This window comes from Neolamprologus multifasciatus, chromosome 7 (genome assembly GCF_963576455.1).
Source record: "Neolamprologus multifasciatus chromosome 7, fNeoMul1.2, whole genome shotgun sequence".
Lineage (NCBI taxonomy): Eukaryota > Metazoa > Chordata > Actinopteri > Cichliformes > Cichlidae > Neolamprologus > Neolamprologus multifasciatus.
The window spans coordinates 5,104,141-5,126,007 of NC_140445.1; the positions used below are offsets into that span (position 1 = coordinate 5,104,141).

The 21,867-nt window shown below is 42.5% G+C and overlaps 2 protein-coding genes across 5 annotated transcripts in view; both read left to right on the forward strand.

Moving 5' to 3' along the window:
- LOC146513572 (uncharacterized) overlaps positions 1–17,261 on the forward strand; it is a 77,525-nt gene extending 60,264 nt beyond the window's left edge. The window contains exons 1-2 of one of the 3 annotated variants that reach the window (XR_014875398.1): positions 675–9,238; positions 10,168–17,261. Coding sequence is in view for 1 of the 3 variants with exons in the window: in XM_085168684.1 (XP_085024810.1) it covers positions 2,785–5,382 (2,598 nt within the window). In the remaining 2 variants the exon portion in view is untranslated. Of the gene's footprint in view, positions 1–674 lie in introns of those variants that run through there. The other 2 variants (XR_014875399.1, XM_085168684.1) reach the window with 2 other exon arrangements.
- Positions 1–21,867, forward strand: part of wwp2 (WW domain containing E3 ubiquitin protein ligase 2) — an 84,647-nt gene that overhangs the window by 45,250 nt on the left and 17,530 nt on the right. For both annotated transcript variants that reach the window (XM_085168682.1, XM_085168683.1), the window contains exon 10: positions 494–668. In XM_085168682.1, the coding sequence (XP_085024808.1) occupies positions 494–668 (175 nt within the window). The remainder of the gene's footprint in view (positions 1–493; positions 669–21,867) is intronic.

Genomic DNA, 21,867 nt, shown 5'->3' on the forward strand with positions numbered 1-21,867 from the left:
CCTGACAATACTCCATTGTTTTTACTCATCATGCGTAACGCCAGGCGTCGGCTTCAGGAGAATAAACGACTTGATATTTCAGGCTAAGCTAAAGTGATAACGTACTAAAACAAAATTCAGCTAGCTTCAGTCTCTGTCTCTTACAGCTGATTTTTAGGTGATTTACTGGAGCATTAATCCAAAGCAAGATTGAGACTTTGGAATAATCTTAAAAACATCCTTAAAAAGGAAGCATGAAACAGTTTTCCATCGGAAACATTCCTTATGCCTCCCTCTTTTCCTTTCCTGAATCCTACTCTCTATCTGCCTCCTCGCTGTGTTTTCCTTCCTTTTCTCGTCTGTTTCTCTTTCCTCGTCTCCATAAATAAGTACCGTTGCTATCAGCAGCTTTTCGATGCAACCACCCACTCTTGAAGCGATTAATAAAATCTTGTTGAAAGGCACAGCGCCCGTCGCTGCCCCGACTAACCCTTTCTGCGTCCCCCCCTTGCAGCTGGGAGAAACGAGTGGACCAGCGGGGCAGGTTCTACTATGTGGACCACAACACCAGAACCACCACGTGGCAGAGGCCTACAGCCGAGTCTGTGCGAAACTACCAGCAGTGGCAGAGCCAGCGCAGCCAGCTGCAGGGCGCCATGCACCAGTTCAGCCAGCGCTTCCTCTACCAGGTACCACAGGGTTTTAGTGGTTTCCAGCATGCAGTACACTGGCCTTTAAAGAGTTCGGTCAAAGATGTTTTTGAATACTTTAAAAATGTTGGAACTATGGATGCACCAATACCGATACTGGTATCGGGTATGGGGGCCGATACTGTAAAATGTGTGTGTACTCATACTCGTAAAAATTAACCGATACCATGAACCGATACTAACTTATTTCATTAATCAGAGGGTGGCTTGTCATTTCTGTTGTAGTTTTTTAGATTGGCCACTAGGGGGACATCCCACACTAAACAGGCACAGGGTTAGACGAGTGAGACTGGCGGCTCCAGATAAAAAAGTGTTTATTTATTATTCTGAAAGCTCAAGACAGTGCCAATAGTTCAGTGATATTTTGTAAAATTACAAAGAGACTCTGCAATAATTTAACAGAAGTGCTTATTTTTCACTTGAAAATTTTTTGTGGTCATTTTTTTTAAGATTTTATTTTTTATCGGCAGCGAATAAAATAAAACCTGTCTTCCAATTCATTGCATTTGTGTGTGGTAGAAGTATCGGTTTTTGTACTCTGTATCGGCAAGTACTCAGATCCAAGTATCGGTATCGTATCGGTTTGAAAAAAAATTGGTATCGTTGCATCCCTAGTTGGAACAATTGGAAAATAACCCCACTAGTAGCATATATCCATTTAAGCTACAGTGTTGCAGTTGAGAACAAATAACCTTGGTGGTTAAAGCCCTTAAATGTTTACAACAGACTCTTGTTGTCTCTCTGATGCATAAACCTATGTGGTGACAGCATTTCCAGATAACGCCAAGCATCTACTTACATATTCTGGGTTATTTTTCTGGCAGTGTTGGTCAATGCTTTGAGCCAAACCATAAACGTGTGTCTGTCCATGAATCTATCTCAACAGCTGATCATCTGATCGCCTTTAAACTTGCTGGTTAAACTGTTTAGGACTTAAACGAAGTGCAGTGGTGAGCGGTTCTCATGTTTTGGCTAAAAGGTTTTTTCCTGCAATGAGTGTCCACGGGGCAGGGTCCACACGCACACAGAGTTTACCGTATTCCCAGATTTCATAACCCTAAATTTACACAGTATTTAGGGCTTTGCAGGCATGTGTAGATACATATCCCCTTTTTAAACCTGGAACTTTATTATTTCTTATTATGTGAATTGTTGCAACTAAAGATACCCAGGGTTAGAATAATCCTTTAATTGTCCCACAAGGGGAAATTTGGTTGTAACAGCAGCCAAAAAGACAAATATACTACAAACAGTACACAGGACACGGAACAGAAACATACACAATTTTTCTTACATATTTACATTAAGGACAATGGTTACTATAAACAGAGAGGACTGTACAGTTATTAAATTAAATAAAAATAATTACAAGTAAGAGGCAAACCAGGTTGTAGTGCGAATTGGTTAATTAACTAACTTATTGTCTGTGAAGGTTCTCAGTCATCCAGGTCATCGTAGTCAAAGGAGCTTGCAAAGAAAAGCGTCTGGACTTCTTTAAGTTACTTGAAGACGTTTCACCTCTCATCCGAGAGGCTTCTTCAGTTCTAAGGTCAAATGGTGGAGAGTCCCAGATATAACCCTAGTGGGAGTGTCCCCCCACAGAGGGACAAAAGGACCCCCTGATGATCCTCTAATCGCCTGAGCCAAGGTGTGGAACTGGGTGTGGGTCCCAATCAGCCAGAGTTTCGGGTGAGTTCATTGTGAAACCTGGCCCCACCTTATCATGTGAATTCCTGAGGTCAGATGGCCCAGGGTGTGAGTGGGCGTTAAGGCGTCTGGGAAGGGATCTCAAAACTGGATTATAGATGGCAGAGAGTTGGTGTCGTAAACCACCGCCTCTGTTCAAAGATGGTCGCTCACAGTGGACATAGATGGCTTCTTTCACTCCTCTTTCAAACCATCTGTCCTCTCTGTCCAAAATGTGAACATTGGCATCCTCGAAAGAGTGTCCTTTATCCTTAAGATGCAGATGGACAGCTGAGACTCTCCACCATTTGACCTTAGAACTGAAGAAGCCTCTCGGATGAGAGGTGAAACGTCTTCAAGTAACTTAGAGAAGTCCAGACGCTTTTCTTTGCAAGCTCCTTTGACTACGATGACCTGGATGACTGAGAACCTTCACAGACATATTGCCGTACATTTTGGGAGGAACACCCTTCAACTGGTGCGGGAGTATGAAAGGGAATCAAGGAAACTAGCGGATTATAGGAACCATCTCCGTTTCAACCTAAGATGCAGACAAACCAGAGTTGTTCCTAAGAGCCTGCGCCTTGGATCCACTGTCAGGGGATACAGAGCAGACTTGATTCTACAGAGAGCGCAAAATCACCTTTTAAGTGAAAGGATAAGACAGGTCCATTTCACTATAGATGCCCTCCAGATCAAGATCAGCCAGACTCTGCAGGAACTGGAAACACTTCTACCCTCTCCAATCTTAGAAGAGGTTTACAAGTTTGTGGACAAGGCTCAGCGGGCCCAACACTCGAAAGGAAAAGAAAGACAACGCAGGAAATTTCACACCTTGCTTTCAAAAACACACACTCCTCATTCTGAATCTGAACCTACACAACCCATAGAAGAAAACACACCTGAAGACAGTCAGGAGAAATGGGTTAAGAACTTTTCAGACAGGAATCTCACTGAACCTGAAAAGAGAGTATTAGCCAAAGGTCTCAATTTTGCCATTTCTCCACAACAGTTGCCCATAGTGGACCTCATCACAGCCACAGAATCTGCCATTCGGATTAATAAATTATCACAGACAGAAGCAGAGCAAATCAGGATGAAAGTCTCAGCCACCCTCTCCAGTGCCAAAGTCCCTCCGTCCAACCTCACAATACAGGAAAAGAAGGCCGTCGCTTCCCTGAGCAAAGACCACAACATCACTGTTTTACCAGCTGATAAGGGAAGATGCACCGTGGTCCTAAACACTACAGATTACCATACAAAGATCACTACTCTCCTCAGTGACAACAATACCTACGAAGCCTTAAAGCGAGACCCCACAAGCAGCTACAAAAAGAAAGTTATAGCTTACCTTCAAGACTTTGAAAAGGACAAAATCATTGACCGCCTTACTTATCACCGCCTTTACCCAGGGGATGCCATACCCTGCATTTACGGACTTCCAAAAATCCACAAGGAAGCTGTCCCACTCAGACCCATAGTCAGTAGCATAAACTCAGCCACTTATAACATTGCAAAACACCTTGCTACCATCCTTGCTCCTCTCGTGGGGAACACCCCACACCACATCAAGAACTCCACCGACTTCACTGACAAGGTCCAGAAACTTACCCTGGATCCAGATGAAACCATGGTGTCCTTTGATGTAGTCTCTCTCTTCACTTGCATACCCACCACGGAGGCAGTGGAGACTGTCAGAAAACGACTACAAGAAGACAACTCCTTGGAGGACAGGACCAACTGCACACCCGATCAGATTTGCACACTGTTAGACCTCTGCCTCACCACCACATATTTCAAATACAACGAAGGCTATTACAGACAAAAACATGGCTGTGCCATGGGCTCCCCCGTGTCACCTATTGTAGCCAACCTTTACATGGAGGAAGTGGAAAGGAAGGCTCTTGGCTCTTTCAAAGGAAGAGTACCCAGCCACTGGTACAGATATGTAGACGACACCTGGGTCAAAATCAAGACACAAGAAGTGGAATCCTTCACTGCGCACATCAACGCTGTGGATAAAAACATCAAGTTCACCAGGGAAGACACAAAGGACGACTGTTTGCCTTTCCTGGACTGCGCTGTGCACATTGAAGAGAATGGCAACCTCAACATCGAAGTTTACCGGAAGCCCGCACACACGGACCAGTACCTCCTGTTTGACTCCCATCACCCTCTGGAACACAAACTTGGAGTAATTAGGACCCTACACCACCGGGCAGAACATGTTCCCTCTAAGCCTGAAGGGAAAAAGAAGGAACACACACATGTAAAGGAAGCACTCAAAACGTGCGGCTATCCTAAATGGGCGTTTTTAAAGTCAGCAAAGAGGCACAGAAAAGAAGATCAGACACCAGCGAGGGAGGATAAGAAGGACAGACGCAACAACATTGTCATCCCCTATGTAGCCGGTGTATCAGAGAAACTCAGGAGGGTTTTCTCCAAGCATGACATCCCGGTGTGCTTCAGACCCAGCAACACACTCAGACAAAAACTGGTTCACCCGAAAGACAAAACGCCAAAACACAGACTTAACAATGTGGTGTATGCCGTACAGTGCAGCGAGGAATGCCCAGACCTCTACATTGGAGAGACCAAACAGCCACTTCACAAGCACATGGCACAACACAGAAGAGCCACCTCCACAGGACAAGACTCAGCTGTCCATCTGCATCTTAAGGTCAAAGGTCACTCTTTCGAGGATGCCAATGTTCACATTTTGGACAGAGAGGACAGATGGTTTGAAAGAGGAGTGAAAGAAGCCATCTATGTCCACTGTGAGCGGCCATCTTTGAACAGAGGCGGTGGTTTACGACACCAACTCTCTGCCATCTATAATCCAGTTTTGAGATCCCTTCCCAGACGCCTTAACGCCCACTCACACCCTGGGCCATCTGACCTCAGGAATTCACATGATAAGGTGGGGCCAGGTTTCACAATGAACTCACCCGAAACCCTGGCTGATTGGGACCCACACCCAGTTTCACACCTTGGCTCAGGCGATTAGAGGATCATCAGGGGGTCCTTTTGTCCCTCTGTGGGGGGACACTCCCACTAGGTTTATATCTGGGACTCTCCACCATTTGACCTTAGAACTGAAGAAGCCTCTCGGATGAGAGGTGAAACGTCTTCAAGTAACTTAAAGAAGTCCAGACGCTTTTCTTTGCAAGCTCCTTTGATAACTAACTTATTGCAGTTACAGCATTGATGTAAACATCTATGTTTGTTGGGAGCAGTTCAGATTGTACAGTCTGACAGCTGCAGGGAGGAAGGACCTGCGGAAACGCTCCTTCGTGCATCTAGGATGCAGCAGTCTGTCACTGAAGCAGCTCTGCAGTTCAGCAACATCTACATGCATGGGGTGGGAGACTGACCATCAGAGATGTTATTTTGGCCAGAGTCCTTCTGTCTCCCACCACCTGCACTGGGTCCAGGGTGCATCCCAGAACAGAGCTGGCCTTCCCGATGAGTTTATCCAACCTCTTCCTCTCAGCTGCCGATAAACTGCTGCTCCAACATACAACACTGTAAAAAATGACAGATGCCACCACAGAGTCATAGAAGGTCTTTAAAAGCGCTCGCTGGACTCCAAATGACCTTAGCCGCCTCAGCAGGTTAAATTCTTTATGAACATGCACTACACTAGTGAGGTTGCAAAAATCTCTGGGTCTCTTCCACAGTGCGTTTTCCCCTCGCTGAGCCCGATTCTTCCTGTTAAAAGGGAGTTTTTTCTTCCCGCTGTTGCTGAGTGCAAAATCCAAGGAGGTCATTTGGTTATTAGAGTTTTCTCTGTTTCATTGTAGGGCCTTTACTTTACAGCATAAACCACCTTGAGGCAAATGCTGTTGTAAATTTGCATTATATAAATACAACTGAAATGAATTGGAAAGTGGCTATAAATCGGTCAAGTGCTGAGACGAGAGGGAACGCGGTACTGTATCTTGGTATGTCTGAATAAAGCTATAAGGAGCATTAATGTAATAGCCACCTAGTCTCGGGAAAGCTCTCTTTGTGTCATTTAGACACAGCTATCCTCCCCCATTCTGGCAGGTTTGAAATAGAGGAAAATAAAGTTGGTTAAAAACACCAGACTTTTGAGGCTGAAGATTCCATGTTTTGGAAAAGCCGTCCTTCATTTAGCCTGAGAAGACGGTGAAATTCTTGAATTTGGCACAAAACGTTTGCTTTGTTTAGATTTGGACATCACTGTCACGCAGCCACCACGAGACTAATGTCTGTATGATTTGAGTAAGTCGAGCAGTCCGAAGGCGTCGTCTGCGGGGGGTTAGAGATGATATTTGAGACTTGTTTATAGTATTTTTCCAGCGCAGCCAGTTGATGTTTGGCCGCGCTTCTGACAATCACAATCTTCTCCATGAAGCAGCCAAGGTCAGATTGCAGCCAGACAGTAAAAACTTATGGGGCTAAAACAACAGAGCCTTTTCAATGGACCATTAGTAAAAAAACGCCTTAAAACTCTTACAGGCTTCTATAAAAACACCCCGCCCTGCACTCCCCGTGCTGGTGTTTCAGTTTTTATGAAATCTGTGTTCGTCTCAGTCTTTCTGTTTTACTCTGTCTGCTTGTGGCGGCTTATTTTATATGCTTCCAGCTGCCTGATTCCTTTGTCGTGTTTGTCGTCTTTGAAACAACCTTCACTTGTTTTTTATCAGCTCGTCCTTTTGCTCCAGTCCTTTTTTAAATGCTCTCATCATCTTTCAGCTCTTTTATCCATCAGTGAGTCCCTCCCTTTTTACACTTGTTTCACTCATTGTTGATTTCACGATGGACAGTATCTGTTTGACATGATCTGAGTTTGAACTTGAAGGCAAAACATTTAATGGAAAACACTGTCAAAGTTAGCTTTGGTCTTCATTGTTAACACACGTTAATTACTTTGGACTGCTGCAGTTGTTAGGGATGCATTGATGTGTTACGTTGATCAGATCACTCTGAAATCTCCAAAAAGAATGGCACGATCTCCTTATTTGACTTTTATACATAGCATAGACCAGAGGTGGGCAATTCCAGGTCCCGAGGGCCGGTGTCCTGCAGGTTTTAGATCTCACCTTGGGTCAACACACCTGAATCACATGATTAGTTTGTTACCAGGCCTCTGGAGAACTGCAGGAGCTAACTTAGCCATTTAAATCAGCTGTGTTGGTTCAAGGACACATCTAAAACCTGCAGGGACACCGGCCCTCAAGGCCTGGAGTTGCCCACTCCTGGCATAGACGAAGCAACAGCAAACAGTAGGTAGGTTGGAGATACTTTCCAGCTGCTGCGTCAGCAGTTTTTCTTTGTTTCTATGTTTGCAAAGGTTTTCAACTAAACTGAAAACAGCAGCCAAGTGAACCTGCACGATTGATCATCTCAAAATTGATCCTTCATCTGTCGGCTTCTTACGATTACATAGCACAATGTTGTTATCAGGTGTGCACTCGGAATGAGAGCAGAGAGAGGAGAAATTAGCATGATCATACATTACAGCCTGTGTAGTAATACTGAGCTGAAATGAGAGAAGTGCTTATAAAGAAGGCGAATTATTGTTTATTTGGTCCTGTTCTCAGGTGCTAATTTAATTTTAATTTAATTCATTTAACACTGATATTGGATTGATGTTCTCTCTCAGCAGACATGCATAGACAGGGTGTCCGTATCAAATGGAAACAGTCCTCTTTTGATTACATCACCAGTCTTTCCTTTTATTTGACTTTTTTTCACATTCTCATATAAGATGAAAGCTTTATCAGTGTTTGTTATCTCGATCTGATACTGAATGCTGTCAGATTTATTCTCCACAATCCTGTTACAATGGTGGATGGCTGTATTATACATGATCAAAGTCTATGTGAAAGTAGTCCCTTTGTCTGAAAGCCGTGACTTTAGAAAGAGGATATCCCTAAGACAGATGAGGACCAAATTTTTTAATTATTTTTTTTTAAACAGAGCAGTGGATTTTAACATACCGTTTCTAAATATCTTGTTTTTCTTTAGAAACCATACATTATTAATTTTTTTTTTTTAAACGTATGTTTATTTGTTTTTCAACAGTATCAACACCAACATAAAATGAACGTATGGCAGTCATTAAAATAATAATAATAATAATAATAATAATAATAGTAATATTAATAGTAATAACGATAATTGAAGTGTTAATCCTAAAAGATTCCAAATAAATGCATAGTTAAATAAATTAAGATAGCAAACCATACAAATAAATACAATTAAAAAATAAATAAATAAATAAAAAAAAAAAATAAAAAAATAACCATACATTATTTAAATTTGCACACAACAACAGAATTATTTTGGGAGAAAACAAAAATGACCAGGATTATTAGACATTTTTTTGATTGATTGATTGATTGAATCTTTATTTTGAACATGTTGAAAAAGTACAACAACATAGAATTAAAAGAGACAAATGAACAAAGCAAAACAAAAGGAAAACGAGCAACCACAACTACAACTACACAACTACATTTTTATTGAACCACAGCACAAATCACTGCTGTCCAATGATGTGCTTTGCCTTTGTCATGCTCAAAGCTTGTAAAATCAAGTTAAAGCCTGACACCTATTTTACACACAGTATAAAAACCTTTGAGCTGTCACTCGAGCACATCCTGCCATAAACAAAACAGGCGGCGTGTGTAAGACTACAACAAACGACTTCAAGCTGTTATCCAGCAAAGAGCATACACATCTGACTATTTAGCATCAGGGAGGCTAATAATTTAGTTTAATTTGATCAATTTAGTTTTTTTGATTTTGTGAAATAATTGTATTTTTATGTAAAATAAAGTAAAATAATGAAAGCAGTGTTTGGAAAAGCTACGTTAAAAATCTCTTGCTCTGTTTAACCCTTTAAGACCTACCATAGAACCAAGTCCGCCAGAGCTTATATTATATTTTTACATGCTGTGGAGCCATTTTTGGGAGCATTTCAAGTTGCTATACATCAATACAACCATTATAACCCAGATTTTAATAATATGTCTGCATTAAGTGCATAGTAATTACATAAATTGCAAAAAAGTGCAATAAACTACAAAAAAATGTAAAATCGTTTGTGTTTTTTTAACATATATTTCTAGTTAGAGAAATTTAAGAGGCTTATCCCTCAAAACTGTAAATACAAAAAAGTTGCACAAAATAGTTTCCCACCACAGGAAATTTATTTTAAGTGTCTTCATAGTTTTATTTTTGAAATACACCAATTTTTATATACTGCAGGAAAAACGAAAATAAATATTATAATGCAAATTTGCAAAAAAGCAGCATATGCATCAAAATAAACTATTTCCAGCAGTGCAATATGAGTCCTAAGCATCCCAGAAACGACACAGAAAGTCATAAAGTCAAACATAACTTTTAAAAACACCAGTATAGGCTCATGAGGCCTTGATGGTAAAAAAAAAAAAACTACATTTCCGCGAAAATGACGTCACTTCCGGTTTCGGGCAGGTCATGGTGGACATGCGATAGTTCACGCTAACGTCTAATCCAATGTAGGAAGTGTTACAAACAGCTGATCGGATCGGCAAAGCGTGTTTCTGGAATATTATGTTTTTGTTGCTGCAAGCGCTTTTTATGCAGTTTTTGCAAAGCTATATGTGGAAGGAAACTGTGACCGAGGACAAGCTGATGGCATAAGATGTAAGTACAACTCCTCCGGTTTCATATGCAAAAAAAATTATTGCGCTAGCTCACGTGGTTGCAGAGCTACCGGGATTTAAAAATAGTTACGCAAAACAGAGCGTGCCCGCTCTGACCGGCTTTAAAGGGTTAACAGTACTTGGGAAATCAAATTTTCATACAGGGGGTAATAGTTTTGTCATCTGTATCAGTTGTAGCTATGGGGACAGAAGCCCCACCCACCTGTTCTTAATACTTTTTAATTGCGAGGGACGGCCAATCAGAAGAAAGGGTTAAAGGGAGGGGGAAATGCAGCTAGAATAGTTTGAAGCTCCAGTGTACGATAAATGAACATTATCAAAGATTATTATCTGCCCAGGTAGAGTTCAAGAATAAATATATAAAGGAGGAAATGAGCAGTGTTGTTCACGCAAACTAGTGAATTTAAAGGTGGATTCGTGGTCTGCTGATTATTTGATGGCGTCTGCGTCACCTGTTATCTTCAGCACAGACGTCCTCTTCGTCTTAGCTAATCAGTGCAACAGTGCAGTGTTTTGGCTTTTTAATTTATTTTATTTAATTTTCCTAATAAACCTCAAATCCACTTTTTCTCCCTGACCTTTGTCTTGTTGTGACATTTGAATTCCCCAGCAAAGCGTATGTCTGTGTCAACACGATCAGCATCTTCAACGAGGCATCGTCTGAGAACAGACCCCACTTCTTCACCCGAGCTTGGCCCCGATACTCGATGATGTGAAGAATATTTTCAATCGGGTCCTTGAGCAGACTAAGCAGAGGCTGACTAACGGCCAACTTAGCCCATATGTAAACATTTCCAGTGATGTCAGATTGTATAAGTAACGTAAAAAATAGTTGAACAAACAAAAACAACGTTATAAGCGGCGTCACTATTCATTCAGGTTTTTAACGTCCGCACAGAAAGGTTCAGTTCGAGCTGGAAACTTTTCTTTCCACGCCCCTCCCTTCCTCCCTCTCTCCTTCCGAGTGTGTGAGAAAACCCAAGAGTCAGGTCTGCCCTCCGTGTTGATAGTACACCGCTCTGTCTTGGAATGCCCACACTGCTGATAGCAGCGACTATTTATGGTCCCACTGTGTGTGAACAAGGAACACACACACAAACTCTTCATAGTTTTCCTGTGAACACAGCCACATGTTCTGCTGCCTGGCTCACACTCTCACCATGACTCCCCCAAAGGTTTCTTCCATTTTTTCCTCCCAATTACAGTTTTTTTTGTTTGTGGTGGAACTTTACTGGTAAACCTGTAAAGTCCTATTAGTCAAGTTTGCAATATTGGTGATGATATTGTGATATGGGGCTATATGACCTTGTCATGCAGTCATGTGCTCCTCTGTGTGTTGGTGCAGATGTGTTCACAGGGCTGTAATGTTGAGGTCAGGTGCCACATTTCTCCTCTGAAGCACATGACAACTAAAGAGAGCCAAGGGGCCAGTCGCCCTCTTAAATGGACCATGCCGCTGCAATGAGGTTGTGCACGCACACTCAAAAACATGGACTGTCTAAAGCTCCATAAACACAGGAGTGTTGTAAAGGAGTTGGACACTCGAGTACTGAAACTTTTCAGCTGCTTACTGATGGTTTTGTGTGGCTGCCTTTTTTTGTTTTTGTTTTTAGAGTGGGAAGGGAGACAATTTTGTTGGTAGTGACTATAGGACACTTTGAACAGAATGCTTGAGATTTGAAGGTTAGCTGCTTTTGTGGTATCTGCCACTTGGGCACTTTTTAGCATCACATTACTGCACAGTATTGTGCAAAAGTGTTGAGAACATGGAAAATAGGTACAACGATTTAACATCTGCAAACATACATACTTAGACTTAGACTTGGATCCTCCTGCGCCGATCGGGCGACAAGAGCACGCCATCGAACTCGGTCTATCGCGGCAGTTGTTGCTTCATCCCACGACAGTTCGACTGAACATAAATCTTCAAGGAAAGTCCTCCATGTTATTTTAGGTCTTCCTCGCCGTCTCTTTCCATTCTTCGGGTTCCACAGAACCGCGACACGGACAGGTCTCGGGTCCGGTAGCCGAAGGATGTGACCGGCAAATCTGAACCGACGCTTGGTGACTTGGACATGGAGCGGCTCTACTCCCGCACGGCGATATACTTCTTCATTGGTAAATGGTAAATGGTAAATGGCCTGTATTTGTATAGCGCTTTACTAGTCCCTAAGGACCCCAAAGCGCTTTACACAACCTGTCATCCACACATTCACACACTGGTGATGGCAGCTACATTGTAGCCACAGCCACCCTGGGGCGCACTGACAGAGGCGAGGCTGCCGGACACTGGCGCCACCGGGCCCTCTGACCACCACCAGTAGGCAACGGGTGAAGTGTCTTGCCCAAAGACACAACAACCGAGACTGTCCAAGCTGGGGCTCGAACCGGCAACCTTCCGATTACAAGGCAAACTCCCAACTCTTGAGCCACGATCGGTAACGCGATCCCGATATGTGATCTTGAGCAGCCGTCGAAGACAACGTTGTTGGAAGACGTCAAGATGGCGGTCGATCTTTGCAGTTGATTTCCAAGTCTCCGCTGCATACAGTGCCGTCGGTATAACGATGGTCTTCAGGAGCCGCAACTTGGTTGATAAAGGCAGTACAGTGGTCATCCATATAGGTCGTAATCGTTGAAAGGCTGCCCATGCTTTCACAATTCTGCACTTAACGTCATGCTCCACGTCCCCGTCACTGCTAAAAGTGCAACCCAGGTACATGAACCTGTCCACCTCTTCTAGCTGCTGCTGCTGCTGCTTCACAGTAACCGCTGTGTTTGATGGTGTAGCGTAACCAACTCGCATAATCTTCGACTTCTCACCGCTGCAAACATACATGGAGCTACAATATATATGTGTGAAAAAGAAAGCCTGTACAACTGTAACAAGTTTCAAAGTCAATATTTGGTGTGACTAGGGATGGGTATCGTTTAGGTTTTATCTGATACCAGTACCAAACCGGTACTTTTGAAACGGTGCCGGTGCTTAAACGGTGCTCAAACCGGTGCTTAAAGAATGGAGAACACAAAATTGGTCCAAAAACCTCTCATGTTCAGCTGTTTTTCTGTAAAAAGATAACAATGTTAGCCTTTTCTGCAGCTATGGGGCATATATGGTATCACTCTTGGCTGGAAGCAGTGCTTAAACAATGGAAAAAACACAAACTTTATCCAAAAACCTCTCATGTTTAGCTGTTTTCCACTTGTTCTTTGGTCATTTTAGCCTTTTTGGCCAGGGTGAAGGGAGTATCTGACATCAAACAAGAAGACAGCCGCATGTAGCTATGATGATGTTTGCTAGTTCACCTTACATGCATTAATGTAATAACGTGGTTAGCCTACTCAATGTAAATTACACACGAACAACATTAAGCTACTCACGCAGAGAAGAACGGCTGCTGCTGCATCATCATCCTCATCATTTCTGCTACACTGGCAGGGCTAGGGGCCAGGACTCTCCTCTTCGGGTTTTTGGGGGATGTTGCAAACTCGGGGTCCGATAACAGGCACCACACCCGCAGTAGATGTGCACGGTGTGAGGTCTCGCAGCGAGCTATCAAATACGGCGCATTTCTCGGCTTTAAAAAAAAAAACGCTATGCGTCGCCAGGTGTTTCATCGGATTTAAGGTGTTACCTCCTTTGAGTGTCACAGTATCAGCTTAAAACACTTGTTGCAGGCTGCTGAGTTTGCATCTTTTGCTGTGAAGTACAGCCAGACTTTGACCGCTTCGCCTTGGGCATTTTTAATCTGTAGCTCTGCTCTAAAAGAACGTACGCACCTGGACCCGCCTACTATCCTCGGAAACGTAAAATGATTGGCTAGAATCCAAAGTGTATGACATCTCAGGGAAAAAAAAGCACCGAAATAAAGCACCGAAATGTGCGCTGCTTTTTGGTCTGGTTACTACCGTTTATGTCAGAACCGGTGCCACACCGGTACCCATCCCTAGGTGTGACCCTCTTTATCCTTGAACAGTCTGACCTTTCTGAGGCATCTTTCTTCTAATTTCTTGAAGTAGTCTTCAGGAATAGTGCTCCAAGGTTCTTGAAGGACATTGAAATTTCTTATTTGGATGTTTGCTGACTTTTTTTCTTATATTCTCTGTGAGCATGATCCCACACTGCTTCAGTAACATTGAGATCCGGGCTCTGGGGAGGCCAGCCCATGACTGAGTGTGCCACTGTGTGTCTTTCTACCGAGGTTTGCTTTAACAGCATTGACAGTGTGTTTGGGATTATTTTCATGCTATAAAGTGAAGGTGATATTAATCTGAAGCTTTTCTAAATGATATAGCATGGCAGGTCAAAATCTGACTGTACCTTTCTGTGTTCACAATTCCACCAATTTTCACAACATCTCCAACACCGCTGGGTTAAACGCAGCCCCAATCCATGATACTGATCTTTACAGATGTTTTTGAACACACGGAAGAAATCAGATGTCACTGTCCCCACATGCCTGGGCAGCGCAGTTCTGTAGTAGAAGAGTTGACGAGGAAGCGGTCCAACAGCTTTTAAACTTTCAGTTTTCAGTGAGATCTTAACATCGTTCAAACGGCAAAAAGTTTTGACTCGGTGGTACAAGAGGATTCATCCCAACCAAGTTTGCCCCAAGAGTCTGCAACAAATACAAAAAGATATTTTAAAAAATAGCTTTGTCAGTTTTTTAACTCGAATGTGAATATTTTGTGCACTTTTTGTTATCGCGTGACTGTTAAAAAAAAGACTGTATATCTCTTTGAGCAGATTTTACCTTCGTGATATTTTAGCCACAAAGCAGTTAGGAGGGAAAATAACTGTCACATTAATGTGGAATGAAAATAATGATTGCAGCTGCAGTCCTCGCAGCGATAGAAGTTCCAAATGTGTGTTTGGCGAGTAATTGCTGCTCGTTAGAAGCCCCAGTGAGAGTAGGCTCGCAGTCATTAACTGCTGTTTTCCGGCCCTCCCCCATTTCTGCCTTTCCTTTTTATTTACCTCTACCCTTTCCTTTAACCCCTCCCCAATCTTTCTGTCGCCTCTCCAGAATCCCCCAATCTCCCGTTTCCCTCTCCAAAATCCCCGTTTTCTGCTTCGCCTCAAAAATATCTGTAGTTTTATCTCGACTCGTTTCAGATAACCTCCCCCTTTCTTACCCTCTTCATTCTCAGCTCTCACATCACTCATTCACTCGCTCCCCCTCACCTTCCTTCAGAGGCCTTCCTCCCTCCCTCGTTTCCCCCTTGCCCTCTAACTTTTGGCCCTTTCTGGCTGCAACAAGGACTCTTTAAGAGCTTTACCTGAATCAGCCCTGTGTTTTATCACTTGAACAGAAAACTCACACAGTCCACATGACTGGATGTGACGTCGACTTCTGTTTACACTCAGTTCGTCACAGAGCACTTTTATAACAGGAAAGGAACAATGAACAGAGCCTATAAAACTGCACTCATGCTGGTCTTTATATCATTGTGAATTTATTCATGGAAATTAGAAGATTTAAACCAATTAGGAACTTACTGTGTGCTGTCAAATCGAGTCTTTAAGCCCTCATGGCAGTTTTCATAAGAGCTAGTGCTGTATCCTTTCAATTTCCAAAGACATTTTGGCCAATAATCTCGTTCAGAAAAAGAAGCTTGACAACATTGTTTAGAACTAGTAATAAAAAAGTAGGGGTGCAACGATACACAAAATTCACGGTTCGGTTCGGTTTGATATTTTTTTGATACAAGAAAATGTTCATGCTTTTTTAATTTTTCATTTATTAAAATTCTAAATATATATTTTAACTCAAAAGTACAGTTTTTAAATTTAATGTTGCTGAAACAACAAAGTAATAAAAAATATATATCTGATCGAGAAATCCCTCATCTTTGGAAAAGAGAGTTTATTACAGAGAAATGTCTCTTTCCAAAATAAAAGCTATACTATACGCTTCTTCTGGGCTATATTCTCAGCAGCATATTAAACATATCAGGTCCCCATAAGGAGAATCATGTGCTAACGGCTGTCTAAATGACTCGGGTAAAGTTTGTAGCATGCGTGCTTGTTGTTTTTGTCTGCTTCCACTTGTCTTTGCACTAGGATGATGTCGGAGTAAATGTGCAGTCATATTTGTTGTGTTCCCACTAGTGCTGTCAGCGTTAATCTCGTAGAAATGAGGTTAACGCCACAACACGGCAAATCTCCGTTAACGAGCTACCGCGGATCGCCCCGGGCGTGGGGCTGGACGGCCAACACGTTAACGAGCTAACTGCGCTAACGCACTAGTTCCCACCCATGTAATTGAGCATTGCGTGGCACATCCGACATACTGTTTTACTTTAGTCCATGACGCGCTTACCTTCAGGGTCATACGTCACATGAAGACCAAAATAGTTCCAAACGCCAGATCTGAATGAGGGTGGGGGAGGTTCAATTTGCCATGTTGCAACAAGAGCTTAGCTTCTGTCTCGCTAGCTTGCCCTGCGCTCAGTGAATCTGCGTTCGACTACTCCGCCTAGGCTGCACTGTCGAGCACAGATCCACTGAGCGCTCAACACAGACAGCACCGTCAGAAGGAAAGTTGATAAAATAAATTCAAAATTTTGTATTGTTTGATACATATGCGTACCGAACCGAAAGCACTGTATCGAACGGTTCAATGTCGATACGAGTATTGTTGCACCCCTAATAAAAAGTAATAAAGTAATTCAGAAAAAGAAAAAAAAGAAAGAAAGAAGAAAAAGAAGCTTGACAACATTGTTTAGAACTAGTAATAAAAAGTAATAAAGTAATGCACTTCTTCACTTCTTCACATCACTTGTTCATCAGCAACAGTGTTTCACTTTCAAGCAGAAACGTTCTTGTTTTGCTGCTTTCCTTCATCATTTGTGAAGTTAACGTGTGGTTGTAGACTTGACTAGACAACACAAATAGATGTGACATTATAGTAGGTTAGTGTGTAATATGCTTCATAATTTTGGGAATTTAAGTCAAGTTAAAAGTCAATTAATTGAGAAAATCATTCAAATATTTTTTGGGAAAATTGAAAATAATTAGTTTCCACACTATGTACACCATTTAAAATCACAGAGTGACAACAACGTGTTACCTATAATAACGACGACACCTCAAGTCAGCCCTACATGTCTGCCACACATCACAGTATCAGTTTATTATTGTAGGGTCTTTACCATACAATATATAGTGCCTTGAGACAACTGGTGCTGTGATTTGGTGCGATAAGAATCGAGCTGAATTGAACTGAAGACTGCCCTTCAGAAGGAAAAAAGCAGCAAGTAAGTATATGTTTGTCCATTTTTGGCTGCTTCACGGGGCAGTAGCAGTTTAAGCTACCTAAACTACCAGACCTCCCTGTCCCTAGCCACCTTCTTCAGCTCTTCTTCAGGGGCACCACTGTCCCAAGCCTGGGTCCTGGCTCTACTCTGAGGTCTTCTATTTGGTCATACCCAAAACACCTTAATTTGCTCTTTTCCATGTGGAGGAGTAGAACCTCTACTGTGAACCTCTGAGAATCCCTCCATGAATCACGCCTTTATCGTGTTAAAGGAGCTTTGGTGATGCCAGCAGGTGTCACTTTGCTCCTGGTAGCGTCTCCCAAGGCAGATTGGTCCCGGGTGAGGGGCTGGCCTAAGGTTGATTTAGAGTCAAAGTGACCTCTGAAGCAATGGACCATGTTTATCAGAGGCCTACCCTGGATCCAGGCGTGGGGCAGGTGCTGGTTGGCGAGCCTCTGGGGCCTTCAGCCTGAATGAGCCACATAGGCCAGCCCTCCCGTGGATTGTTCAGCCGCAGTGTGGATCAGGAGGTAGTGAAAGGCAGAGGGCTTAAAACCGTCTCCTGGGACATGTTTCACATGTCTTTGTTTATTTGTTTGTTTATAATTCCATTTTAATCGGTTATTAAGGTTTCCTGATGAGCTTTCCCTCGCTGTCTCCCAGTGAAGGAGCAGTGAGTGTGGTCAGAGTCATAGAGTCTGAAAAATATCAATATCCAGCAGTAGGTTATTGATAACATGGCAGTTTAGCCCCATTATTACACCTAACCAAGTCAGTCAAGTTCAGTTGTAGTTCTTCAAATGTTGTAGTTCTTTTTAAGCATTTTAACTTCACTGTCAGATGTTCTTTGGCATATTGTTAATACATCACATAACACAGAAAATGACATTATAATCAATCCGAAAATCTTTCAGTACATCAAGAAAAAGAGTGGTTAATCATCACTTTTAGTTTAAGGTTGTAAAAGTATCTTTAAAAATCTCATATAGGTGTGCAGCTGTAAAGTCACACAGCACAATTATGGACAATAATGAGCCATTAATATGTTTGAATGTGTTAGTTTCAAAGACCCACACAGATAAAGTGTTGACTGGCTCATGAACTCCCTGACCTCAGATTTTCCCGTCTCCAGCTGTGCACACACCATCCTCTCTGCTCTCTGCAGATGTGGAAAGCAAGCAACAAGTCCTCTTTGCAACCAAAATGTGACGAAGGATTTCACAGTGCAAAAGCATTTCAGTTTTGTTTTGTTTTTCGTTTTTTTTTTAAACTTGCCTCTGAAGTGTTAAAAGCAACCAGCTGAAATTGCCATTTTCACCTGTGGTGCCTGGCCTTGAACGAGGCCTTTGTGGCGTATTTCTTCCAGGTCCATAATACCCAACCTTTATTTCACACATTTGTGCCAGCACGCCGCTTTTCCCTCGCTTCCTCTCCCCTCCCTTGTTTTCTCAGCCTCCTTTTCTTTTCTTCCCTCCAGCCTCACTGCGTCTGGAAGCTGCTGAAGAGCTGAATGGTCAGAGCCAAGATGAAGTCATCATGTCTTTATATCATTATATTCTCCTTTTACCTTTTTTAGTCACAGAAAACCCATAAGGGTGGGGCGCCGGGGCATAGATTGGCTGTCGATGGGAACAACACACACACCCTTTAACCCTGCTATGTGCCCACTCTTGCTCCTCCAGCAGGCCCAGTCCTTTCCATCCCAGTTCCCTCACTGTTTCCATGACAGAGCTTCTTTAAATGGGCACAGTCACATTTTTTGGAGGGAGGGGGACGGGATGGTGTTTAGGTGATGCTGACATTCGGTGGATAGTACTCCACTTTATGGTTACTCAGGAAATAATCATTGCTTGTGTGGTGCAGTATGTCTATGTGGAAAAAAATCTTTGAAGGTTCACCAGCTTTCATTTGGAAAATGCTGGTTTGCCACCTTCCCTTCATAGCCAACAGAAGACAACAAAGACTACCTGTGCTGTCTAAACCCGCCCCTTAATAAACCAGTGCTCAGCCTGTTTTGTAAGAGTGTAAATTAGGTTATTTATTGCAGCTACAACTGTCCAGTTGCAGGTTTTTGAGGAATTCAATTCAATTCAATTTTATTTATATAGCGCCAAATCACAACAAAAGTCACCTCAAGGTGCTTCACAGATGCAGAGAAAAACCCAACAATCATATGACCCCCTATGAGCAGCACTTTGGCGACAGTGGGAAGGAAAAACTCCCTTTTAACAGGAAGAAACCTCCGGCAGAACCAGGCTCAGGGAGGGGCGGGGCCATCTGCTGCGACCGGTTGGGGTGAGAGAAGGAAGACAAGGTGCTGCTCATCCAAACATGAATGAGTGATTTGAATCATTTGACACAGGAAACCAAAGACATAATGCAATATCATGTTTGAGTTGAGAGGTTTCGTGTTAGAAATAGGCGAGGCTCCACATTTAATCCGGTTTGATTTGCACTTGGCGGCAGCAGGAAGAAAAAACTCCCTTTTAACAGGAAGAACCTCCGACAGGAGCAGACTCAGGGAGGGGCGGGGCCATCTGCTGCGACCGGTTGAAGTTCAGGGAACTGAGACAAAAGACACTATTATAATCACTAAACTTAGTGGTTGAATCCAAACAATCCAAATCATTGATAGTTTGTCCCCTTTATAACTATTGTGTGCTGGGCAGTGTTGGTCAAGTTACTTGAAAAAAGTAATCAGTAACTAATTACTGATTACTTCCCCAAAAAAGTAATCCCGTTACTTTACTGATTACTTATTTTCTAAAGTAATTAATTACTTAGTTACTTAGTTACTTTCTAAAAACACGATTTACAACCTGAATAGGTGATAAAGTGATAGATCTGTCAGCCCAATTCTACTTTTTCTGCATAATCCATCATACAAAATGTAATCAAATGGAAAAGTCTCTTTTTAAAACTTGTTTTATTAGTTTTAATCTTTTAACTTTATGCAAAAGTGTAATTATATGCAACATTCTCTGACTGGAAGAAATTTGTTTAATATTTAAACCTATTTTCTGCACGATCCAGCAGATAAAATATATATATATATATATAATTATTTGTGTTTACACTCACTCTTTCAAATAGATGCAAGTAAAACACAGCAGAAAATAAATAAATTCAAAGACTAGCGGTCCTTTTGCTCTATTTTCACCTGTAAAGCAGGAGTGGGGTAGGCGGAGGTTTACCCTGGTGCAGGTGTGCCGCAGCGGTCAGTGGAAGGATACGGCAGTTTCTCTGTGAGTTTCCCATTACGTGGTAGTGCACTGGGTGCTTGCTTGGAAGTTTAGGGGTTTTTTTTCGCTGTAAAAAGAAGTTTTCTTCCCACGCACAACGGACACTAATGTTTTTGTCACTTTTTATGGAATCAAACTCAAAATAAGGTCAGTACTTCCACGCTTTAAACGCTGCACGCTCATACTCTCTCTGCACTCGATATATGATCCACTGTTGATCTGCACACAGCTGTTGTCACGAACGTCGCACTCGCTTACGTCACTGTCATGAGACATTCTCGCAAAAAAATCACGGTTTTAGTAACGCAGTAACGCAGCGTTCCTACGGGAAAGTAACAGTAATCTAATTACCATTTTTGCAATAGTAATCCCTTACTTTACTCGTTACTTGAAAAAAGTAATCGGATTACAGTAACACGTTACTGCCCATCTCTGGTGCTGGGATGATGTAAAGTTAGTGGTGTGGCGGCTGTAATTAACTGGTGGGCTGCCCAACTGCAATAATTGGAACTGGAGCAGTTGTTTAGGTGGCTTGCTAGTTGGCACAGACCTTAAAGAGGTTTGTGCTTCTGTTTTTGTGGTAGTTCATTTATTAGCACCCACACAGTTAACTTAGAATCATGCAAATGCAACAACTTCTGGCTCCAAAGGAGCAAACAAAATGCTAACATTAAGGCTTCAACCTGAATAAAGTCGCCGCGTCCATCTTTTATATACAGTCCCTGGTTTGTGTGTCATCTCTCCACACATGTTGGAGCAGAAACACAAAGTGTTTTTACCCAAAATATGACAGTGGACCACTGCACATACTCATGTCCTCAGCAACACACACAGCAAGTTTGGCAGAGTGTCGATCAGCTGTCCAATCAGAAAGGTCGTGAATCCGCCTAAAAGTTTTTCTAATTGATTTCAGGGGTTTCTCCCAAGCGGAGCTTTTTATGGCTAAATAGCAGCGTTTTTATTTACAGCAGCACCACAACATGTTGTCATGAGAATGAGGAGCACTCTGCTTGGTGGTGCAGGGAATGTTGTTGAAGCTGCTTGCGACACACCTAAATCGTCCCTTTTGATAAAAATCTTCTGCTAACTCCTAACAAGCATCTTTTCAGCTGCTTTTCCACTCGTGCTAATATATTCCTGTATGTTTGTGTGTGTGTGTGTGTGTGTGTGTGTGTGTGTGTGTGTGTGTGTGTGTGTGTGTGTGTGTGTTCCCCCATAAGAACATACACTGACTGACTGTTTGCCATGGACAAACTTTCCACACCATGGCGCACACATGTTGTTTTTTTTTTCATTTTCAGTGTG